This window comes from Mustelus asterias, chromosome 1, assembly GCF_964213995.1.
Source record: "Mustelus asterias chromosome 1, sMusAst1.hap1.1, whole genome shotgun sequence".
Classification (NCBI taxonomy): Eukaryota; Metazoa; Chordata; class Chondrichthyes; order Carcharhiniformes; family Triakidae; genus Mustelus; species Mustelus asterias.
In genome coordinates, this window is record NC_135801.1 from 96,675,544 (window position 1) to 96,694,857 (window position 19,314).

At 45.5% G+C, this 19,314-nt stretch overlaps 1 protein-coding gene across 1 annotated transcript in view; it reads left to right on the forward strand.

The window, feature by feature from the left end:
- Nucleotides 1–251: 251 nt before the first annotated feature.
- Nucleotides 252–19,314, forward strand: part of tbc1d19 (TBC1 domain family, member 19) — a 70,837-nt gene continuing 51,774 nt past the window's right edge. Inside the window, exons 1-2 of the mRNA XM_078218400.1 lie at nucleotides 252–384; nucleotides 14,793–14,865. Coding sequence (XP_078074526.1) covers nucleotides 280–384; nucleotides 14,793–14,865 — 178 coding nt within the window. The 5' untranslated portion in view covers nucleotides 252–279. The remainder of the gene's footprint in view (nucleotides 385–14,792; nucleotides 14,866–19,314) is intronic.

Sequence of the window (19,314 nt, forward strand, 5' to 3'; positions counted from 1 at the left end):
GTGCGGGGTGGTGGGGTTCGCGGTGCGGGGTGGTGGGGTTCGCGGTGCGGGGTGGTGGGGTTCGCGGTGCGGGGGGGTGGGGTTCGCGGTGCGGGGGGGTGGGGTTCGCGGTGCGGGTGTTGGGGTTCGCGGTGCGGGTGTTGGGGTTCGCGGTGCGGGGTGGTGGGGTTCACGGTGGGAAGCTGCCACCTCAGTGTCCCGTGCGCGGGCTCGCGCGCGGTGGAAGGCGCGCTCCGCTCTGACGGTTGGTTGCCCGGGTAACGGAGCAGGCGGCGGAAGATGGAGTCGGACTCGCTGCACCGGCAGCTCTCGGTCACCATCGCTCACATCGTGCAGCGGCTTCGCGGCTCCAAGCTGCACTCGGAGCTGGAGCGGGAGGCCAGGGTGAGTCCGGACCCGGGGGGGACGGGGTTTGGACATTGAGGGGCCCGTCCTCCGGCCGAGTCCGAGTCCGGGCCTGGGCCGTCCTGGCTCTGGGTGGATTCTTTCAGGAAAGAGAAATGAATGGCAGTAAATGGGTGGGCTGCCCAGTGTAACTGGGGCAGAATTTCACTGCAGCGAACAGCTCAGCACCCAGAGGGTCAGGTTGATGCTGTGGATCATCCTCATTCCCACTCTCCTCTCCCCATCACATTCTGACACACCTGCTGTCTGTTTCCAGCATAACCTGGAATAGACGTGGTTTTCTCACCCAAGACCAGTGAGGAAGGACCTGTGTTTGTTTCTGATAGAGAAATAGAGTGAATGATTTCTTTCTCCCTGAAAGGGCATTGGTGACCATGGACCTCGATGTTAATCGTGCTCGGGGGGTGTGGATAATCTTTGTTAGTGCTTGCTACATTCATTCAGCTTGTGAGGCTCTTTAGAATGAGCAAAATAAAAGCAAAATGCTCTGAATGCTGGAAATGTGAAATATAAACAGAAAATGCTGGAAATCTCAGCAGGTCTGACCGTATCTGTGGAGAGAAAAACAGAGTTAACGTTTTGAGTCTGGATAATGTGGGGTTACTGGGATAGGGTGGAAGAGAGGGCATGGGTAAAATATGATGTCAGAGAGTTGAAGCAATCTCAGTGGGCCAAATGGCCTCCTGCACTGTAGGGATTCTAGAAAGAAAGAACAAAGAAAATTACAGCACAGGAACAGGCCCTTCAGCCCTCCAAGCCTGCACCGACCATGCTGCCCGACTGAACTAAAATCCCCAACCCTTCTGGGGACTATATCCCTCTATTCCCATCCTATTCATGTATTTGTCAAGACGCCCCTTAAAAGTCACTACCATATCCGCTTCCACTACCTCCTCCGGCAACGAGTTCCAGACATCCACTACTCTCTTTGTAAAAAAAACTGCCTCGTATATCTCCTTTAAACCTTGCCCCTCGCACCTTAAACCTGTGCCCCCTAGTAATTGACTCTTCCACCCTGGGAAAAAGCTTCTGACTTTCCACTCTGTCCATGCCTGTCATAATCTTGTAGACTTCTATCAGGTTGCCCCTCAACCTCCGTCGTTCCAGTGAGAACAAACCAAGTTTTTCCCTCATAGCTAATGCCCTCCATACCAGGCAACATCCTGGTAAATCTTTTCTGTACCCTCTCCAAAGCCTCCACATCCTTCTGATAGTGTGGAGACCAGAATTGAACATTATATTCCAAGTGCGGCCTAACTAAGGTTCTATAAAGCTGCAACATGACTTGCCAATTTTTAAACTCAATGCCCTGGCCGATGAAGGCAAGCATGCCGTATGCCTTCTTAACTACCTTCTCCACCTGCATTGCCACTTCCAGTGACCTGTGTACCTGTACACCCAGATCCCTTTGCCTATCAATACTCTTAAGGGTTCTGCCATTTACTGTATATTTCCTATCTGTATTAGACCTTGCAAAATGCATTACCTCACATTTGTCAGGATTAAACTCCATCTGCCATCTCTCCACCCAAGTCTCCAACTGATCTGTATCCTCTGATGGTCCTCACCGCTATCCGCAAATCCACCAACCTTTGTGTCGTCCGCAAACTTGCTAATCAAACCAGTCACATTTTCCTCCAAATCATTTATATCTATTACAAACAGCAAAGGTCCCAGCACTGATCCCTGAGGAACGCCACTTGTCACAGCTCTCCATTCAGAAACGCACCCTGCTACCCTCTGTCTTCTTTGACTGAGTAAGGAGTCTAACAACACCAGATTAAAGACTGTTGTTAGACTCCTTACTGTGTTTACCCCAGTCCAACACCGCCATTTCCACATCATGACTTCTTTGACTGAGCCAGTTTTGTATCCACCTTGCCAGCTCACCTCTGAAGAGGTGAGCTGGCAAGGTAGATACTGTAAACTGAAGAGTCATACAGATTCAAAATGTTAACTCTGTTTCTCTCTCTATAGATGCTACCAGACCTGCTGAGATTTCCAACATTTTCTGTTTATAATTCTTTATAAAGTTTATCCTTTGATTGCATCGATCTTTCCCATCAGCATCAGACTTTCAATATCATAATTTCTTATTACATGATCAAGAAATTCCAACGGATCTTTATGATCATGGTTAGCAGATTTATTTTGGTCTCTGATTTTACTAGCACCATTTCATAGTGTGACTTTGTCCAAGATATAGTGAGTATTTTACATTTTTAAAATCTTCTGGTTACTTCACTCTCGGACTTGGGTGGCTAGCGACCGCTTGGCAAACTTTTTTTTGGATTAAACGATGGCCCCATTGCTACCAGCTTGACCTTGGAAGCCAACAAACAGGTTCATGGTAATAATATTTTTTGGTTGTTTGGATTTTTTGAGTCTGAAGCTTTACAAAATGTTTTTTCAAATGCTTTTTCCTTATTGATAGACCAAACTGAAGTCAGGACACCCACGTTCCATTAGATCTGATTTTTAAAAATTAAATGAAATGGCACACTGATTTAAGTTTGGGTGCTTCTCCCACCTGGAGCCCTGTCGCTGAACAAAAATCTTTTGGACACCTCCTAATTTAGTGGTGCACTGGTGTCACCTGCTTGTGAATTGCAACTCTTTGCACTATTGACTAATTTCAAGTAAATTTGTTGGATTAACTGAAAAGGCTGTTAGAAAGAGATTTTTAAAATTGAGTATTTGTACCATATGACCTTTGCAAAGCTGTCAAGTTTACTTTTGTGTTGATCCTGTGGCAGACCTATCCTTTGTAAGGGACAGGACTGAGGTCAGGTCATATATTTGATTTGATTTATTATTGTCACGTATTAACATACAGTGAAAAGTATTGATTCTTGTGCGCTATACAGACAAAAACATATCGTTCATAGAGAAGGAAACTCACAGAGTGCAGAATGTAGTGTTACAGTCATAGCTAGGGTGTAGAGAAAGATCAACTTAATGCAAGGTAAGTCCATTCAAAAGTTTGACAGCAGCAGGGAAGAAACTGTTCTTGAGTCTGTCGGTACGTGACCTCAGACTTTTGTATCTTTTTCCCAAAGGAAAAAGGTGGACGAGAGAATGTCCGGGGTGCATGGGGTCCTTAATTATGCTGGCTGCTTTGCCGAGGCAGCGGGAAGTGTAGACAGAGTCAATGAATGGGAGGCTGGTTTGCATGATGGATTGGGCTACATTCATGACCTTTTGTAGTTCCTTGCGGTCTTGGGCAAAGCAGGAGCCATACCAAGCTGTGATACAACCAGAAAGAATGCTTTCTATGGTGCATCTGTAAAAGCTGGTGAGAGTTGTAGCTGACATGCCAAATTTCCTTAGCCTTCTGAGAAAGTAGAGACATTGGTGGGCTTTCTTAACTATAGTGTCGGCATGGGGGGACCAGGACAGGTTGTTGGTGATCTGGACACCTAAAAATGTGAAGCTCTCGACCCTTTCTACTTCGTCCCCATTGATGTAGACAGGGGTATGTTCTCCTTTACGCTTCCTGAAGTTGATGACAATCTCCTTCATTTTGTTGACATTGAGGGAGAGATTATTGTTGCCGCACCAGTTCAGCAGATTCTTTATCTCATTCCTGTACTCTGTCTCGTCATTGTTTGAGATCTGACCCACTACAGTGGTGTCGTCAGCAAACTTGAAAATCGAATTGGAGGGAAATTTGGCCGCACAGTCATAGGTGTATAAGGAGTATAGTAGGGGGCTGAGAACACAGCCTCGTGGGGCACCGGTGTTGAGGATGATCGTGGTTATGGTCTGTGAGTTAGGAAGTTCAGGATCCAGTCACAGAGGGAGGTGCTGAGGCCCAGGCCATGGAGTTTGGCGATGAGTTTCGTGGATTAATAGTGTTGAAGGCTGAGCTGTAGTCAATAAATAGGAGTCTGACATAGGTGTCCTTGTTATCTAGGTGTTCCAGGGTTGAGTGAAGGGCCAGGGAAATGGCGTCTGCTGTGGACCTGTTGCGGCGGCAGGCAAACTGTAGTGGATCCAGGTAGTCTGGGAGGCTGGAATTGATTCGTGCCGTGACTAACCTTTCAAAGCACTTCATAATGATGGATGTCAGAGCCACCAGCCGATAGTCATTAAGACACGCTGCTTGGTTTTTCTTAGGTACCGGGATGATGGTCGTCGTCTTCAAGCAGATAGGGACCTCAGATTGTTGTAATAAGGACAGCTATAGTAAGCAATAAAGGTCAAGTTTACGTAAAGACATAAAGCACTGTGATTACCTTAAGCAATTGTATTTGTAACTAAAAGATATCTGTTATAATGTATGTATTTATAGTTAATTTAAGTTTTCTGCAAAAATCTGCACCAGATTTAGATTGAGCTGTTATTTTGTCCAATGCTTTCTTTTTTATCAATACTACCTCTCCTATGCAGAAACCTGAAATTTCAAATTTTCAGAGTTAGTGACAGGAGATGTCAATAAGTTGTTCAGTTGGTTTTTCAAATCCTATTATTGGCCTGCATGCTGTTCAGGAATTGACCATTTTAGACAAGAGCACTGCCAGAAATCCCAAATTTGAATGCTCATCCAGACAATTATTTTGTTTCAAATGTTTGATATTCTGGTGCCAACATGTTGCACCATTGATGTAAGGGCATTTTCACAAGGCACGCTGAATAGCTTGACTGGTAATTCATTTTGTGATTACAGATTTAAATAGTTTTTTTGGATTAATTTTACAAAGTATTGAAAAGAGACAGAAAGTTCCTCCACTTGTTTTTTTTCTTGGGTTGGGTTAGTCAGACATGATGACCTGGATTTTCATCCTTGAGGTGGGTAGGGGGAGTGCGCCCGCCTCTGGAGAAAGTGCCTGCAAAATAAGGATTGTCATTGCTGGGGGCCGGGTGCAGGCTGGAGTTAGGCCAGCTGATGAAAGAAATGTGGAGGCAGCTGCAGGTGCACCCAGGACCTGAAGCTGGCTGTTTCAAAGGCCTGCGCTAGTGCTGTGGGACATGTCCCAGTGAAAATGAAAGCACAAGGACTTCCTCCCTAACCCAAATTTTACTCTACCGTAGTGATTGGAGAAAGTTTCTCAAAATTAACTTCAAAGAAAAGTGTTGTGCTGTCATATATTTATTTTAAATGAATGCTGCAGTTGTAAAGCTCTGAATAGAATTCATTTTTTCTTTTTTTTGCATTTGGCTTAAGGTCAGAGTTGGATTTGCTTAATTGCTAATTTGTATTGATTGCACATGCTTGAAAAATAGGATAAATTAATTCCAGTTAAGATTTGTTTTGCATTGCATTGCTTGAGTGTTATTTCTTAATTCATGTGCACAATAAGAGGTCTCACAAGACCGGTTGAGGTCCAGCGGGCTTGTTTGGAGTCACAAGCTTTCGGAGCGCTGCTCCTTCCTTACCTGAGGGGGGAGCGGCGCTCTGCGAGCTCATGATTTCAGGTGGACCTGTTGGACTTTGGCCTGGTGTTGTGAGACTTCTTTCTGTGCCCACCCCAGTCCAACGCCAGCATCTTCACATCTTAATTCATGTGAACAATACATGTATCAAATTAGCATTTAATTTCCAGTTCTCTTCCCCTTCACCCCCAGAATTGTTTTGCAATCTTTCAAAATTGCATATATATTATTTCATATATTTCCAGTTGTTGACAAGTTTTTCAAAAAAGTCCAGGAGGTTTATATTTGAACACATTACTTTCACTGTTTACACATTTTGATAAGATTGGGGAAGATGCCTCTATGAAGTTTCTCAGTGAGTGATTGAAATATTTTCATTTGTGCTTTCTCAAAAATTGCCAAGGCTGATTGTGGTGAATCATTGTTGGTTACCACCAGGAGTGCTGAGCCATGGTTTGGCCAGCACTATGAGTCTGTAGATATGTTACTGTTGGGGTTAGGGTTGGGCTGTTCTACCTGTTAATATAGTCCTATGGTACACTCCAGTTGGCTCCGCCTTCCGGGAGAGGTATAAAGGCTCTGCCTGGTGACCCTTTAGTCTGGGATTGTATATTGTATATAGTAGCTCCGTTATTGTTGGTAATAAAAGCCTTTATTTCCCGGGTACATCCAGCCTCCCGTGTGATTTATCGCGCATCAATTTTATTACCAACAAAATTTTTTTTGACAAAAACAAAAGAAAACCATGGAGCAAATGCTGAAACCCGAGCGGCTTACGTTGGTTCCACGTGCGGCGGGAGCGTTGAACACTTTCGACCATTGGTTGAAGTGTTTCCAAGATTACCTCGACGCCTCCACAGTGGTTCAAAACGACGCCGACAGACTGCGGGTCCTCCACGCGAGGGTAAGTGACACTGTATACTTAGCGATCCGTGAGGCCCAAGACTACAAAGGGGCCATTGAGCTTCTCAAAAAGCGATACAACAAACCGCCGAATGAGATCCATGCTCGACACCTTCTAGCCACTCGATGGCGGCAGCCCGGCGAAATGACAGAACAGTACCTGTGTGAACTTCAGCGGCTAGCCAGAGCCTGCAACTGCAAGCCAGTGTCGGCAGCCCAGTATATGAGCGACCTAGTTCAAGATGCGTTCGTGGCGGGAATCGGCTCGTCGTACATTCGCCTTCGGCTGCTAGAGCAAGGTAACCTCAATCTCACTAAAACCATAGAGTTAGCTGACGCTCTAGAAACGGCCTCCAAAAGTCTGGAGATGTACCCCGACGACCACGAGGGGACATTGTGGCAGGTGCAGCCGCAGACTCCACTTTATTCAGCGGTTTTGAAAAACTGCGCGCTTGCGTTTCCAGCCTCGGACCTGACGACGGCAGCAGCTCCAGGAGGCCCGCGGTGTTACTTCTGTGGGGGGGTGAAACACCCTCGGCAGCGATGTTCAGCTAAAGCGGTATTGTGCTCCGCCTGTGGCAAGAAGGGGCATTATTCAAAAGTCTGCAGGACCAAACCACCCTCCAAACATAGCAGTGCGGCGTGTGATTCCCCGGAGCCGGTCTCCCTGTCTTCAGCGTCTTCGAGGTCTTCCACCACGTGCGATTCCAGAGCGTCGCCATTCCTAACGACGGAGTCGCAAGACACGTGCGACCTGCAGCGGCCGCCGTTTTTGGCGCCATCGACCACGTGCGACCTATGGGGGCAGCCATTTTGGTCGGCACCGACCGCAAATGACCAGCAGGGGCCGTCATCAACCAGCTCAGCTGCCTGCAGTTGCACCCACGATCCAAGGGTGGCGTCAATCATCCTGGACCAGGCCAAGCCTCACAGACTCGACAAGTCCATGATGGACATACAGGTAAACGGACGCCAGATTTATTGTTTGTTTGACAGTGGGAGTACGGAGAGCTTCATTCACCCTGACACCGTGAAGCGGTGCGGTCTCCAGATTCGGACTGTCAAGCAGACAATTTCGATGGCGTCAAGGTCCCGGTCTGTCACCGTGCTAGGGAGCTGCGTGGTCAACCTGACGGTGCAGGGCACGGTTTACGAGAGCTTCAGGCTCCTTGTGTTACCGCACCTTTGCGCGCCGATACTCCTAGGACTAGATTTTATGGCCCACCTGAAGAGTGTAACCCTGCAGTACGATGGGCCACTCCTTCCGCTTTCAGTGGGAGCACTGCAGCCTCTAAATTTCCCAAAGCGCTCCACATGTAGCCTCTCGACGCTCAGGATTACCCCACCCTCCCTATTCCAGAATCTCGTGCCAGGCTGCAAGCCCATCGCAACAAAGAGCTGGCGTTACAGCGCTGAGGATCGGATCTTCATTCGATCTGAAGTTCAGCGGCTCCTCAAGGAGGGGATCATCCAACCTAGCGCTAGTCCATGGAGAGCGCAAGTAGTGGTGGTTAAGAATGGGAACAAACCCCGGATGGTCATAGACTATAGTCAGACCATTAACAGATACACGCAGCTGGATGCGTATCCCCTCCCGCGCATATCTGACATGGTCAATCAGATTGCGCAGTACCGGGTGTTCTCCACCATTGACTTGAAGTCTGCTTACCACCAGCTCCCCATTCGCCCAGAGGACCGAAAATACACGGCCTTTGAGGCGGATGGTCGTTTGTACCATTTTTTAAGGGTTCCCTTTGGTGTCACGAATGGGGTCTCGGTCTTCCAGCGTGCTATGGACCGAATGGTGGACCATCACGGACTGCGGGCTACCTTCCCGTACCTGGATAACGTCACCATCTGCGGCCACGACCAGCAGGACCACAATGCCAACCTTCTTAGATTCTTACGCACTGCATCTCGCCTGAATCTGACCTACAACAGGGAGAAGTGTGTGTTTCGCAAGCGCCGCCTAGCTATCCTCGGATACGTGGTGGAAAACGGGGTCCTCGGCCCTGATCCAGACCGTATGCGTCCCCTCCTCGAACTTCCCCTGCCCACTAGCATCAAAGCACTGAGAAGATGCTTAGGCTTCTTCTCATACTATGCACAGTGGGTTCCCAATTACGCGGACAAAGCCCGTCCGCTCATCAAGTCTACCTCCTTTCCCCTAACAATAGAGGCTCGCTTAGCCTTTGCAGGAATAAAAGCCGACATCGCGAAAGCCACGATGCACGCTATTGATGAGTCCATCCCCTACCAGGTGGAGAGTGATGCATCTGATTTCGCCCTGGCCGCCACACTTAACCAGGCGGGCAGGCCCGTCGCCTTTTTCTCTCGCACCCTCCAAGGCCCTGAAATTCGGCATTCTGTGGTGGAAAAAGAGGCCCAGGCCATTGTGGAGGCCGTTCGGCATTGACGTCATTACTTGGCGGGAAAACGGTTCACTCGGCTCACGGACCAGCGGTCCGTGGCGTTCATGTTCAACAACACGTTACGGGGTAAGATCAAGAATGATAAAATCTTGAGGTGGAGAATCGAACTCTCCACCTACAATTATGATATCATGTACCGTCCAGGGAAGCTCAACGAGCCCTCGGACGCCCTGTCGCGTGGAACATGCGCTAGTGTGCAGGAGAATCGATTACAGGCTCTCCACAATGACCTCTGCCATCCGGGGGTCACCTGGCTCTTCCATTTTATAAAGGCCCGGAATCTACCCTACTCGGTGGAGGATGTCAGGTCCATAACTCGAAGCTGCCAGGTATGTGCTGAATGCAAACCGCACGTCTACCGACCTGACAGAGCACACCTCATTAAGGCCACTCGTCCTTTTGAAAGACTGAGTGTGGACTTCAAGGGCCCCTTTCCCTCAACAGATCGGAACGTGTACTTCCTCAATGTGATTGACGAGTACTCACGATTCCCTTTTGTCATTCCCTGTTCTGATATGAGCGCTGCCACGGTTACCAAAGCATTACGGGATCTTTTCACTCTGTTCGGTTACCCCTGTTATATCCACAGTGATAGGGGCTCGTCGTTCATGAGCGACGACTTGAGGCAATACCTGCTCTTAAATGGGATTGCCTCTAGTAGAACCACGAGCTACAATCCTAGGGGTAACGGGCAGGTTGAACGAGAGAATGCTACAGTCTGGAAGGCTGTCTTACTGGCGTTGAGGTCTAAAGGTCTTCCAGTCTCCCGTTGGCAAGAGGTACTCCCTGATGTGCTCCATTCCATCCGCTCACTCCTGTGCACGGCAACCAACGCTACTCCTCATGAGAGAATGTTTTCATTCCCTAGGCAGTCTTCCTCTGGGACCTCATTACCGTCTTGGTTGACGTACTCAGGACCTGTCCTCCTGCGGCGGCATGTTAGGACCCGCAAGTCCGACCCTTTGGTTGAACAGGTCCATCTCCTCCACGCCAACCCTCAATATGCCTATGTGGCATATCCTGACGGGCGAGAGGACACGGTCTCGATTCGAGATCTGGCGCCTGCAGGCGGCTTGGAAACCCCAGTCGCTCCCACACCCCCAGTTAGGGACCCCCCGACCATTATCTCTTCTCCTGACACGGCGCGGGCAGTATCGGGACCACCACTTAACCCTCTTACTCCCGTGTACAGCTTGCCTGAGTCCAGGAGATTGTCGCCACCTCGAGGCGTGCTCGAGTCCAGCGGATTGTCACCACCTCGTGGTCTACCGGCCCGTGAGGAATTGGAGGAGCTACTGGACACCGCCTTGGAGAGAAGGTCACCGTGATTGCCTGAACCGGCGTCATCGCCAGTGTTGAGGAGGTCGCAGAGACGGTGCGGTCCCCCAAAACGATTGAACTTATAGACAGATGAACAGTTGTTCTGTTTTTGTGCCCCGCCGGCCTTTGTTTTTAAAGGAGGGGTGAATGTGGTGAACCATTGTTGGTTACCACCAGGAGTGCTGAGCCATGGTTTGGCCAGCACTATGAGTCTGTAGATATGTTACTGTTGGGGTTAGGGTTGGGCTGTTCTACCTGGTAATATAGTCCTATGGTACACTCCAGTTGGCTCCGCCTTCCGGGAGAGGTATAAAGGTCACTGCTCTGCCTGGTGACCCTTTAGTCTGGGATTGTATATTGTATATAGTAGCTCCGTTATTGTTGGTAATAAAAGCCTTTATTTCCCGGGTACATCCTGCCTCCCGTGTGATTTATCGCGCATCACTGATGTAATAGTGATCTGATGATAACTGAATAACTTCAGTCTTGTGATTTACGGAGTCATCAAAACTTCTCAATAATGTTCCAGCATACAAGGCTAATATTATTGTCCGTAAAGAACACTCCTTAATGTTTATAAAACAAAGCGTGTTTCACTCATTTCTTCCAGCGGGGAAAGCTAGCTGACATTTATCCATACCGTAACTGCTTATTTTGCCGCCTTTTGTTGCAGTACTGCATGTTTTTATTTTTCAGTTAATTGTTCAGTTAATTGTAACAGTCCATTAACATTCTATGTTAATGGACTGTTAAGCATTCATTGCTAGAGAACTTTGATGAGTATGAAACACCTGTGTCAGTTGTGGTTCCGTTGGTAGCACAGTTGCCTCTGGCTAAGAAGGTTGTAGGTTCAAGTCCTTCTCCAAGAACTTGAAGTCAAAATTTAAGTTGATACTTCAGGCTTGTACTGACGAGTGCAATACTGTTGAACTATAAAAAACAACTTGCATTTATATTTTTTCTTTAATGCATGAAAAGTCCTAAGATGCTTCACAGGTGTAATCAGAAATTTATTGGATGCTGAGCCAACGAAGAGGGCACCGGGATGGCTAGCCAGAAACTTGATCAAAGAGATGAATTTTAAAGAGACTTGAAGGTGAGGGAGAGAACCTTGGGCAGGAAATTTCAGATTGATGACCAAGGTGGATGAGGTGCTGTTATGGTGACGGGTAAGGTCAGCAGGGAAAGATGTTGGCGAGCAGGTTTTGGTGAGCTGCTTAATGCAGCTGTGTACTGCAGACAGGCAGATATGACTAATATAGTAGCCTGGAAGGAGTCAATGAAAATTAATTTAAGTTTTCTGGCGACTTTGACATCTGCTGGTGGAACATGGTCCAACAGGCAGCAGGTCCTTTGCAGGAAGCTCTGGAGGTTTGCAACGTCCTGACTGGGACTGCTGTTGATCCAAAAAATGGACTCATGTCTGTACATCGTGTGCTGAGCATGTCTTTTTACTGGCTGCTGCTAGGCTATACAAGACCAGGCCGCCCACTCACAGTGGGGAAGCAACCTGCTGGAAAGTCCTCCTTTAACTCAGAAGATCTGACACAAAGGCCACTTTGTGGGAGAGACTCATGATATCATAGTATCCTAAAGCACCATGGGCATTCCTGTCTGCAGGTAACACTTTAGTAGAAGCTTAAGAACAGCATGGAGAGTGACTAATGTTAGGAATGGTGGGGGAGAAAGAAGCACTTGCTGGAAATGTAAGTGTGCACAGTAAAAGTCACATTGTGATCTGAATTTGGTATTCTGAAATATTTTTTGATTTTCACATTAATGAGTATGTTATAGGAAATCTTGCAAAAGGACATATTGGGGACGCATCAAAGAGCAAGTGAATTTAGGAGTTGGTGGGAGTTAAAAGTGCTGAAATTAAGAGTGCATCAGGAAGCTTGCTCCAACCTGCTGATCTTTGCATTTTACTGCAGCACATTTGGCATAAGCCAGGAACATCCTTGGGAGAGGAGGGTTACCAATTTAGATAAGTTGATAGATCATTACCAGCTATTTTAACTGTTTTCAATTTTTACCATGGAATAATAATAAAAAGAGTAGCATGGGTTTCCCAGGCCTCCTGGAACTTGCCAGGGAAAGCAAAATGAGAACACAATGACAGTTGAAAAAACTGAAGAAATGATAGGCAAGAAAATCCACTAAGCCAGTGGTTCCCAAACTTTTTTCACTGGGCCGCATTTTCGGAATAAAAATTTGCTCGCGCCACACCGAATTTTTTATTGATAAGAAATACATTCAAAAACAAAAAAAAAACAACTCCTAGCAGTGCTTTATTCATAACATAGAACACAATCACTTTATAATATGATCATGGGACATCCAGAAAGTATAAAACAGTGCTTGTTTAAACCACGTTTAAATGTTTCTTTGATTGTCCTTGAATCTTCCCACCACACTTGCCATCCTCTCTCGTCGCACCAGTGTGGCGCACCGCACCCTTTGGGAACCACGGCACTAAGCATTTAGATGTCACACCTATTTTGTTGTCTAAGTGAAATGCTTTTGCTCATGGTACTTTTCTGAGGGTGTGCTCTCGTTATTTTGGAAGTGACTTCCACTATTTTGAAGGTTTGCATTCCTGATCTCGACTTTCCATTGTCATACATCAGATCAGCACCATTGCAACTTATGCTGCTGTACTTTGGACCTTAGTTGAGGACCAATGGTGTGCTGCAAGGTGGGGCCTCCGTTATTTACAATCCATATTAATGGCTATTACTCCCTGTCTCTTTATCTAAGTTTGACGATGATGCAAAACTAGTTGGGAACATGAGTTATGAGGAGAACACAGAGGCTGCAAACAGATATAGACCGATTAAGTGAGCTGGCACTAATGCCCTTTAGTGAAACAAATCTGCCATCCATACCTGATCTGACCGAGATGTAACTCCAGTCCACAGCAATATGGTTTGACTTTTTTAAAATGCCCTCTGAAATGCCTAGTAAGCCATTCAGTTGTATCAAGCTGCTACAGAAAAGTCACAAAGGAATGAAAACGGACAGATCTTCTCTTGCATTTGTCCATGACAGTATTGGTAAGAGACTACCGCACAGACCTTGTGGGGGCAAAGTCCTGTCTCCACATTAAGGATAGTCTCCATCATATTGTGTGGCACTACCACTTGCTAAATGGGATAGATTTTGAACAGATCTAGCAATTCAAAACATGGTGCTCTGGCAACCAGCAGCAACAGAATTGTGTTCAACTACAACCTGTAAAATAATGGCCCGGCATATCCTCTAATCTACCATAACCATCAAGCTGGGGATCAATCTGGTTCAATGAAAAATACTGGAGCGCACACCAGGAGCAGGAGCAGCACCTTTGACCAAGTTTTTGGTCACTTGTCCTAATAGCTGCCTCTGTATCTCAGTGCCAATTTTTGTTTGATTATGCTCCTTTGCATTGTCTTGGAACATTTTAGTATGTTATATTAGGAATGGGTTAACTACAACCTTCCACTCGAGACCTAATTTGTATGTTAATTGTTTAATAGCACTCACCGGGATATATAAAGGGGTTACAGGGTGTGGGTATGTGGAGTCATAAAAGAGCATAAAGTGAGTTTGTGAAGAAACTGGACTTGCATCATCTTTTATTACTGGACTGCAACTGAGAGGCTTAACATGTTATAGAAGTTATATAATTACAAGTTATTGTGAGCTGTTAGGCCCAGTAAATGCACTAAACCTGTTTCTTTATAATACCAGCATTTGTTGTAAGGAGAAAAAAAACATGAAAAATGCAGATAAATTAATCATAATACTTTGTAATAAAAAATTATTCAAAAAAGTACAGATTTGGTGAAATTTTTTACACCATGTTTGCGCTATCAGAAGTGTACAAGCCACACTTATACACCTTTAAAGAAAAAGTGGATTGTTGCTAAAAAAAGACAAATGTAACATAGTATTGGGGAGCGGGTGTTGGTGGGGAATGTGAGCAGAATGGGACTAAAGTGGATTGTTTTTTCTCCGAGTCAACAGAGGTGCACCAATAGCCACCAATAGATCTCCTTCCGTGTGGTGAAAATTCTATGATTGTATGGTGACACTGAAACTTTAAAGAATATTTTCCAGCCAAATTTGCTAAATGCCAATTCACAGCAAATATCAGTGGAGTTGGAGCTTAACATTAATTTTGTCACGTTGGGCATTCCAGTTGTCATTCATAACTATGGAAGAATCCAAATGAAAATAAACAGTATATGTGTGTTAGGGAGAGGGGCACATTTTTCCCCAAAGTTTTGTGGTTATGTTTTCTTAACCATGACTGTATGGTTTGTTATTTTAATTTATATTTAACAACAAAAGTTTTCTTTTTCTCTGTCTTTGCAGACTTGCCTTCATAAATCAGAGGTTCGGATTGAATCTTTGAAGGAGGATCTGAAGGACTTCTTGCGGAAATCAGGTTTGCAAATTGAAACACACATTCAAGTCTAAACTGGTATTTTACAAAATAATAATAGAAAAATATGTTATAAAGGAAATATGGTTAATGAACATTAGATGGATATTGTGCAGTATATAATTTGTAGTGGTTAACATTATGGGCAGAAGTTTCTGTGCAACCCATGTTTTGCACCAGCATTGGCTGGTGGCATGATCTGCGAGTCGTGGCATGATCTGCAAGTCCCACCATCGTCAACAGGGTTTCCTGTTAAATGCACCCCAGGGGTGTGCTGTTGGTGGGACGTGAAGATCCCACTGACATGAACGGCTGGAAAATTCTGACCTATAAGTCTGGAGGATTTGTACAGGTGATAGTTTCATTGTGCACCTGATAGTTTTGAAGTCACATGTGGGGTTTTGCTGTTGCTCTTTGTCTTATTAAGCAATTGTATTATAATTTGTGATTAACCACACTGTTGGTACATTACTGCCATTTTCTTTGAAGTCTAGGCAAGTTCAGAATGATGCCTCACTGTTACAGAAATATGTCCTCCCTTAATTAAATAGTTCCCAGCCACCTGGTTCTACTGCAATGTTGTGTTTTATAGGATGAAAACAAATCAGTATTCTTGCTCAGTTTGTAAAGGGAGATATTTTTCAAGCGTTTGTCAATCCATCATAAAATACAAATCAAATACTTAGGCCTGTATTTCTGTCTCAGGCTTGTTAAACATGATTGGACAGTTTTGTGATTTTCAAAACATATGCAAGCCCAATTCCCGCCACATTTTTGTCTCTCAGAGATGTGGGCGGGTGCATTCAGGTTTTATGTGCTGCCATGCAGTGCAGGAGGAATGTAGGTGCAAATGCTGGCTGGTTAGAAGACCCGTCTCAGTTCCTGGGGACAGAAATGCAGCTCACAACTTAATTTTTATGCCCTCTAAACCTCACCGCTCAGCCCTTCACACATCATGCTCGTTCCATGCCCCTCATATCCTCATGTCCCTTCAATGCCTCCATTTATGCCCATGCTCTCTCATACTCTCCATGTTCCTGTTTATCCTCCATAGCCACTGAACCACTATGGGCAGCCCTCAGAATACTTGGAGGTGAACATAAAAAAACTTCTAATAATCTAATAAAGCTGTCATTCAAAACACTGAAAATACCTGTCATTCATAGATGCAATTCAGAAAAAAGTATAAATCTGCTCACATGGTCAGTCTTGTAAAACCAAACATCTATTTCACTTAGAAAATCAAAGATAGATGATCCTTTAGTAACTTCTTAAAACTGTCAATCAAAGTGTAAACACAACAGTCCACTGCTGAGATGAGTGTTCATTAGCTTTTGAAACTTAACCAAGCATTCAAAATGGGCTCAGCTGTCAAAATAAATCTTTGGAAACGTAAACAATGGAGTCTGTTGTAACCAAAAACTAGATGTTTTTTCCCCCCTAAGTTATGACAGATGCCCTGTCAAACAGAGCAGTCCCAAGAGTAAATGACTGACTGTTTTTCTTTTCTCCAATTGAAAGCTGCTCTAGGGCTTTATTCAATTTAAAAGAATCTGGTCATTTAAATTGCTTCAGATTATTATACAAGAGATGGGATTTTCCAGCAAATTTGTGCAAACTCATGAGACTCGGCCAACGTTATATACCTGATACGCTGCAGGAAAAGATGTCTTAAGGCATGGTAGATCAGCGAGACCATGCAGACGCTATGACAACCGATGAACGGATACTGCTTGACAATCACCAGGCAGGAGTGTTCCCTTTCTGTCGGGGAACACTTCAGCAGTCAAGGGCATTCAGCCCCCGATCTTCGGGCAAGCGTTCTCCGAGGCGGCCTTCAAGACACACGACAATGCTGAATCGCTGAGCAGAAACTGATCGCCATGTTCCGCACACATGTGGACAGCCTCAACAGGGATCTTGGGTTCATGTCACACTACGTGTAACCCCCATCATTTGGCCTGGGCTTGCAAAATCCTACTAACTGTCCTGGCTTGAGACAATTCACAGCTCTTTAACCTGTCATTATCCCTCTCTCCACTCGCACTGTCTGTACCGGTAAAGACTCGCATTCCAACCATTATCTTGCAATTGAGTCTCTGTCTATAAATACCCCGTTTGTGAACCCAACTCTCCACTCACCTGATGAAGGAGCAGCGATCCGAAAGCTCATGCTACCAAATAAACCTGTTGGACTTTAACCTAGTGTTGTGAGACTTCTTACAATGCAGTCATCCACAGCAAAGTTATGGATAGTGTGGGCATTATTTGGGTTTGGACAGACATTTTGGATGGAAATGCAGAGCAAGGAAGGGATTATTGATGGCAGAGTCCATAAGGAAGTGTCAGTTGGGGTGAGGAGATTCGATTACAGCAGGCATCCTTGACAGGATTCAAGGGCATTCAGGTATTTGGTACCACCTTGTTAAGCCAGATAGAGAATGCCCTGAGAGGCACGAAGGACAGGAATGGACTTGCTCAAGGAGAAATTCAAGCTGGAACAACAGTAGGAGAATAGAGGAGTGGTGACAGATTGGGATTGGGACTGTTGGTGGAGAAGTTCTTGAAAGGGAAGAAAACAATGATGAGAAGGGACAAAAAGGAAAAAAAAACGCTTTTATACTCGCATCTGGAACTCTAAACCATATTCTAATCTAGCCGCGATCCTAAATAAGTATGAATAGGAATTCTATATTCGGGTTTTAGTTGAAATAAAATGACTGATTACCCTGTTGGGCAAGTTCACTCGTATTTGATTTTCTTTAATTTCAGTGAAGAAAATATCTGTCGAGAAATGGAATACTTTGGATGCTGGAAATCTGAAATACAAATAGAAAATGCTGGAAATAATCAGCAGGTCAGGCAGCATCTGTGAAAAGAGAAACAAACGAAGCTGAGATGGAGATTTGGGGAGATGGTTTCTCTCCCTAAGATGCTACCTGATCTCTAGCAATTTTCTATTTTTATTTAAGAAAATATCTGCACTTGGTATAGTTTCTTTTGTTTAAAGTATAATGATTTCCCATTTTAGGACTAGATACAGGAATAAACGGGTCCTTTTTAGTGTGACAGGCAGCGACAAGTTGGGTACCACAGGGTTCAGAGCGGGGACCCCAGCTATTCACAATATACATTAATGATTTGGATGAAGGAATTGAATGCAGTACCTCCAAATTTGCAGACGACACTAGCTGGGTGGCAATGTGTGCTGTGAGGAGGATGCTAAGAGACTGCAGTGTGACTTGGACAGGCTGGTTGAGTGGACAAAAACTTAGAAAATGCAATAATATGGGGGCGGCACAGTGGTTAGCACTGCTGCCTCACAGCGCCAGAGACCCGGATTCGATTCCCGGCTTGGGTCACTGTCTATGTGGAGTCTGCATGTTCTCTCCGTGTCTGCGTGGGTTTCCTCTGAATGCTCCAGTTTCCTCCTACAGTCCGAAAGCTGTGCTGGCTAGGTGCATTGGCCATGCTAAATTCTACCTCAGTGTACCCAAACAGGGGCCAGAATGTGGGGACTAAGGGATTTTCACAGTAACTTCATTGCAGTGTTAATGTAAGTCTACTTGTGACTAATAAATAGACTTTACTTTATATAATGTGGATAAATGTGAGGTTATACAATTTGGTGGCAAAATCAGAAAGGAAGATTACTATTTGGATGGTGGCAGTTTAGGAAAATGGGAAGTGCAACGTGACCTGGGTGTCATGGTGGCACAGTCATTGAAGGTTGGCAAGCAGGTACAGCAGGCTGTGAGGAAAGCTAATGGCATCCTAACCTTCATAGCAAGAGGATTTTGAGTATAGGAGTAAAGATGTCTTGCTGCAGTTATACAGGGCCTTGGTGAGGCCACACAGAATCAGAATCACAGAATACTACAGTGCAGAAGAGGCCCTTCAGCCCATCGAGTCTGCACCGATGAATGAAATGCCCTGACCTGCCCACCTAATCCCACTTGCCATCACTTGGCCCAAAGTCTTGAATGTTATGGCGTGCCAAGTACTCATCCAGGTACTTTTTAAAGGATGTGAGGCATCCCGCCTCCACCACCCTCCCAGGCACACCTTGAGCATTGTGTGCAGTTTTGGTCTCCTAGTCTGAGGAAGGACATTCTTGCTATTGAGGGAATCCAGCGAAGGTTCACCAGACTGATTCCTGGGGTGGCAGGACTGACATATGAAGAGAAACTGGAATTTAGAAGAATGAGAGGGGATCTCATAGGAACATAAAATCCTGATGGGACTGGACAGGCTAGATGTGGGAAGAATGTTCTCAATGTTGGGGAAGTCCAGAACTAGGATTCACAGTCTAAGAATAAAGGGTAAGCCATTCAGGACTGAGATGAGGAAGAACGTCTTCAGTCAGAGAGTTGTGAACCTATGGAATTGTCTACCACAGAAAGCTGTTGGCGGTGGTTCATTAGATATATTCAAGAGGGAGCTGGACGTGGC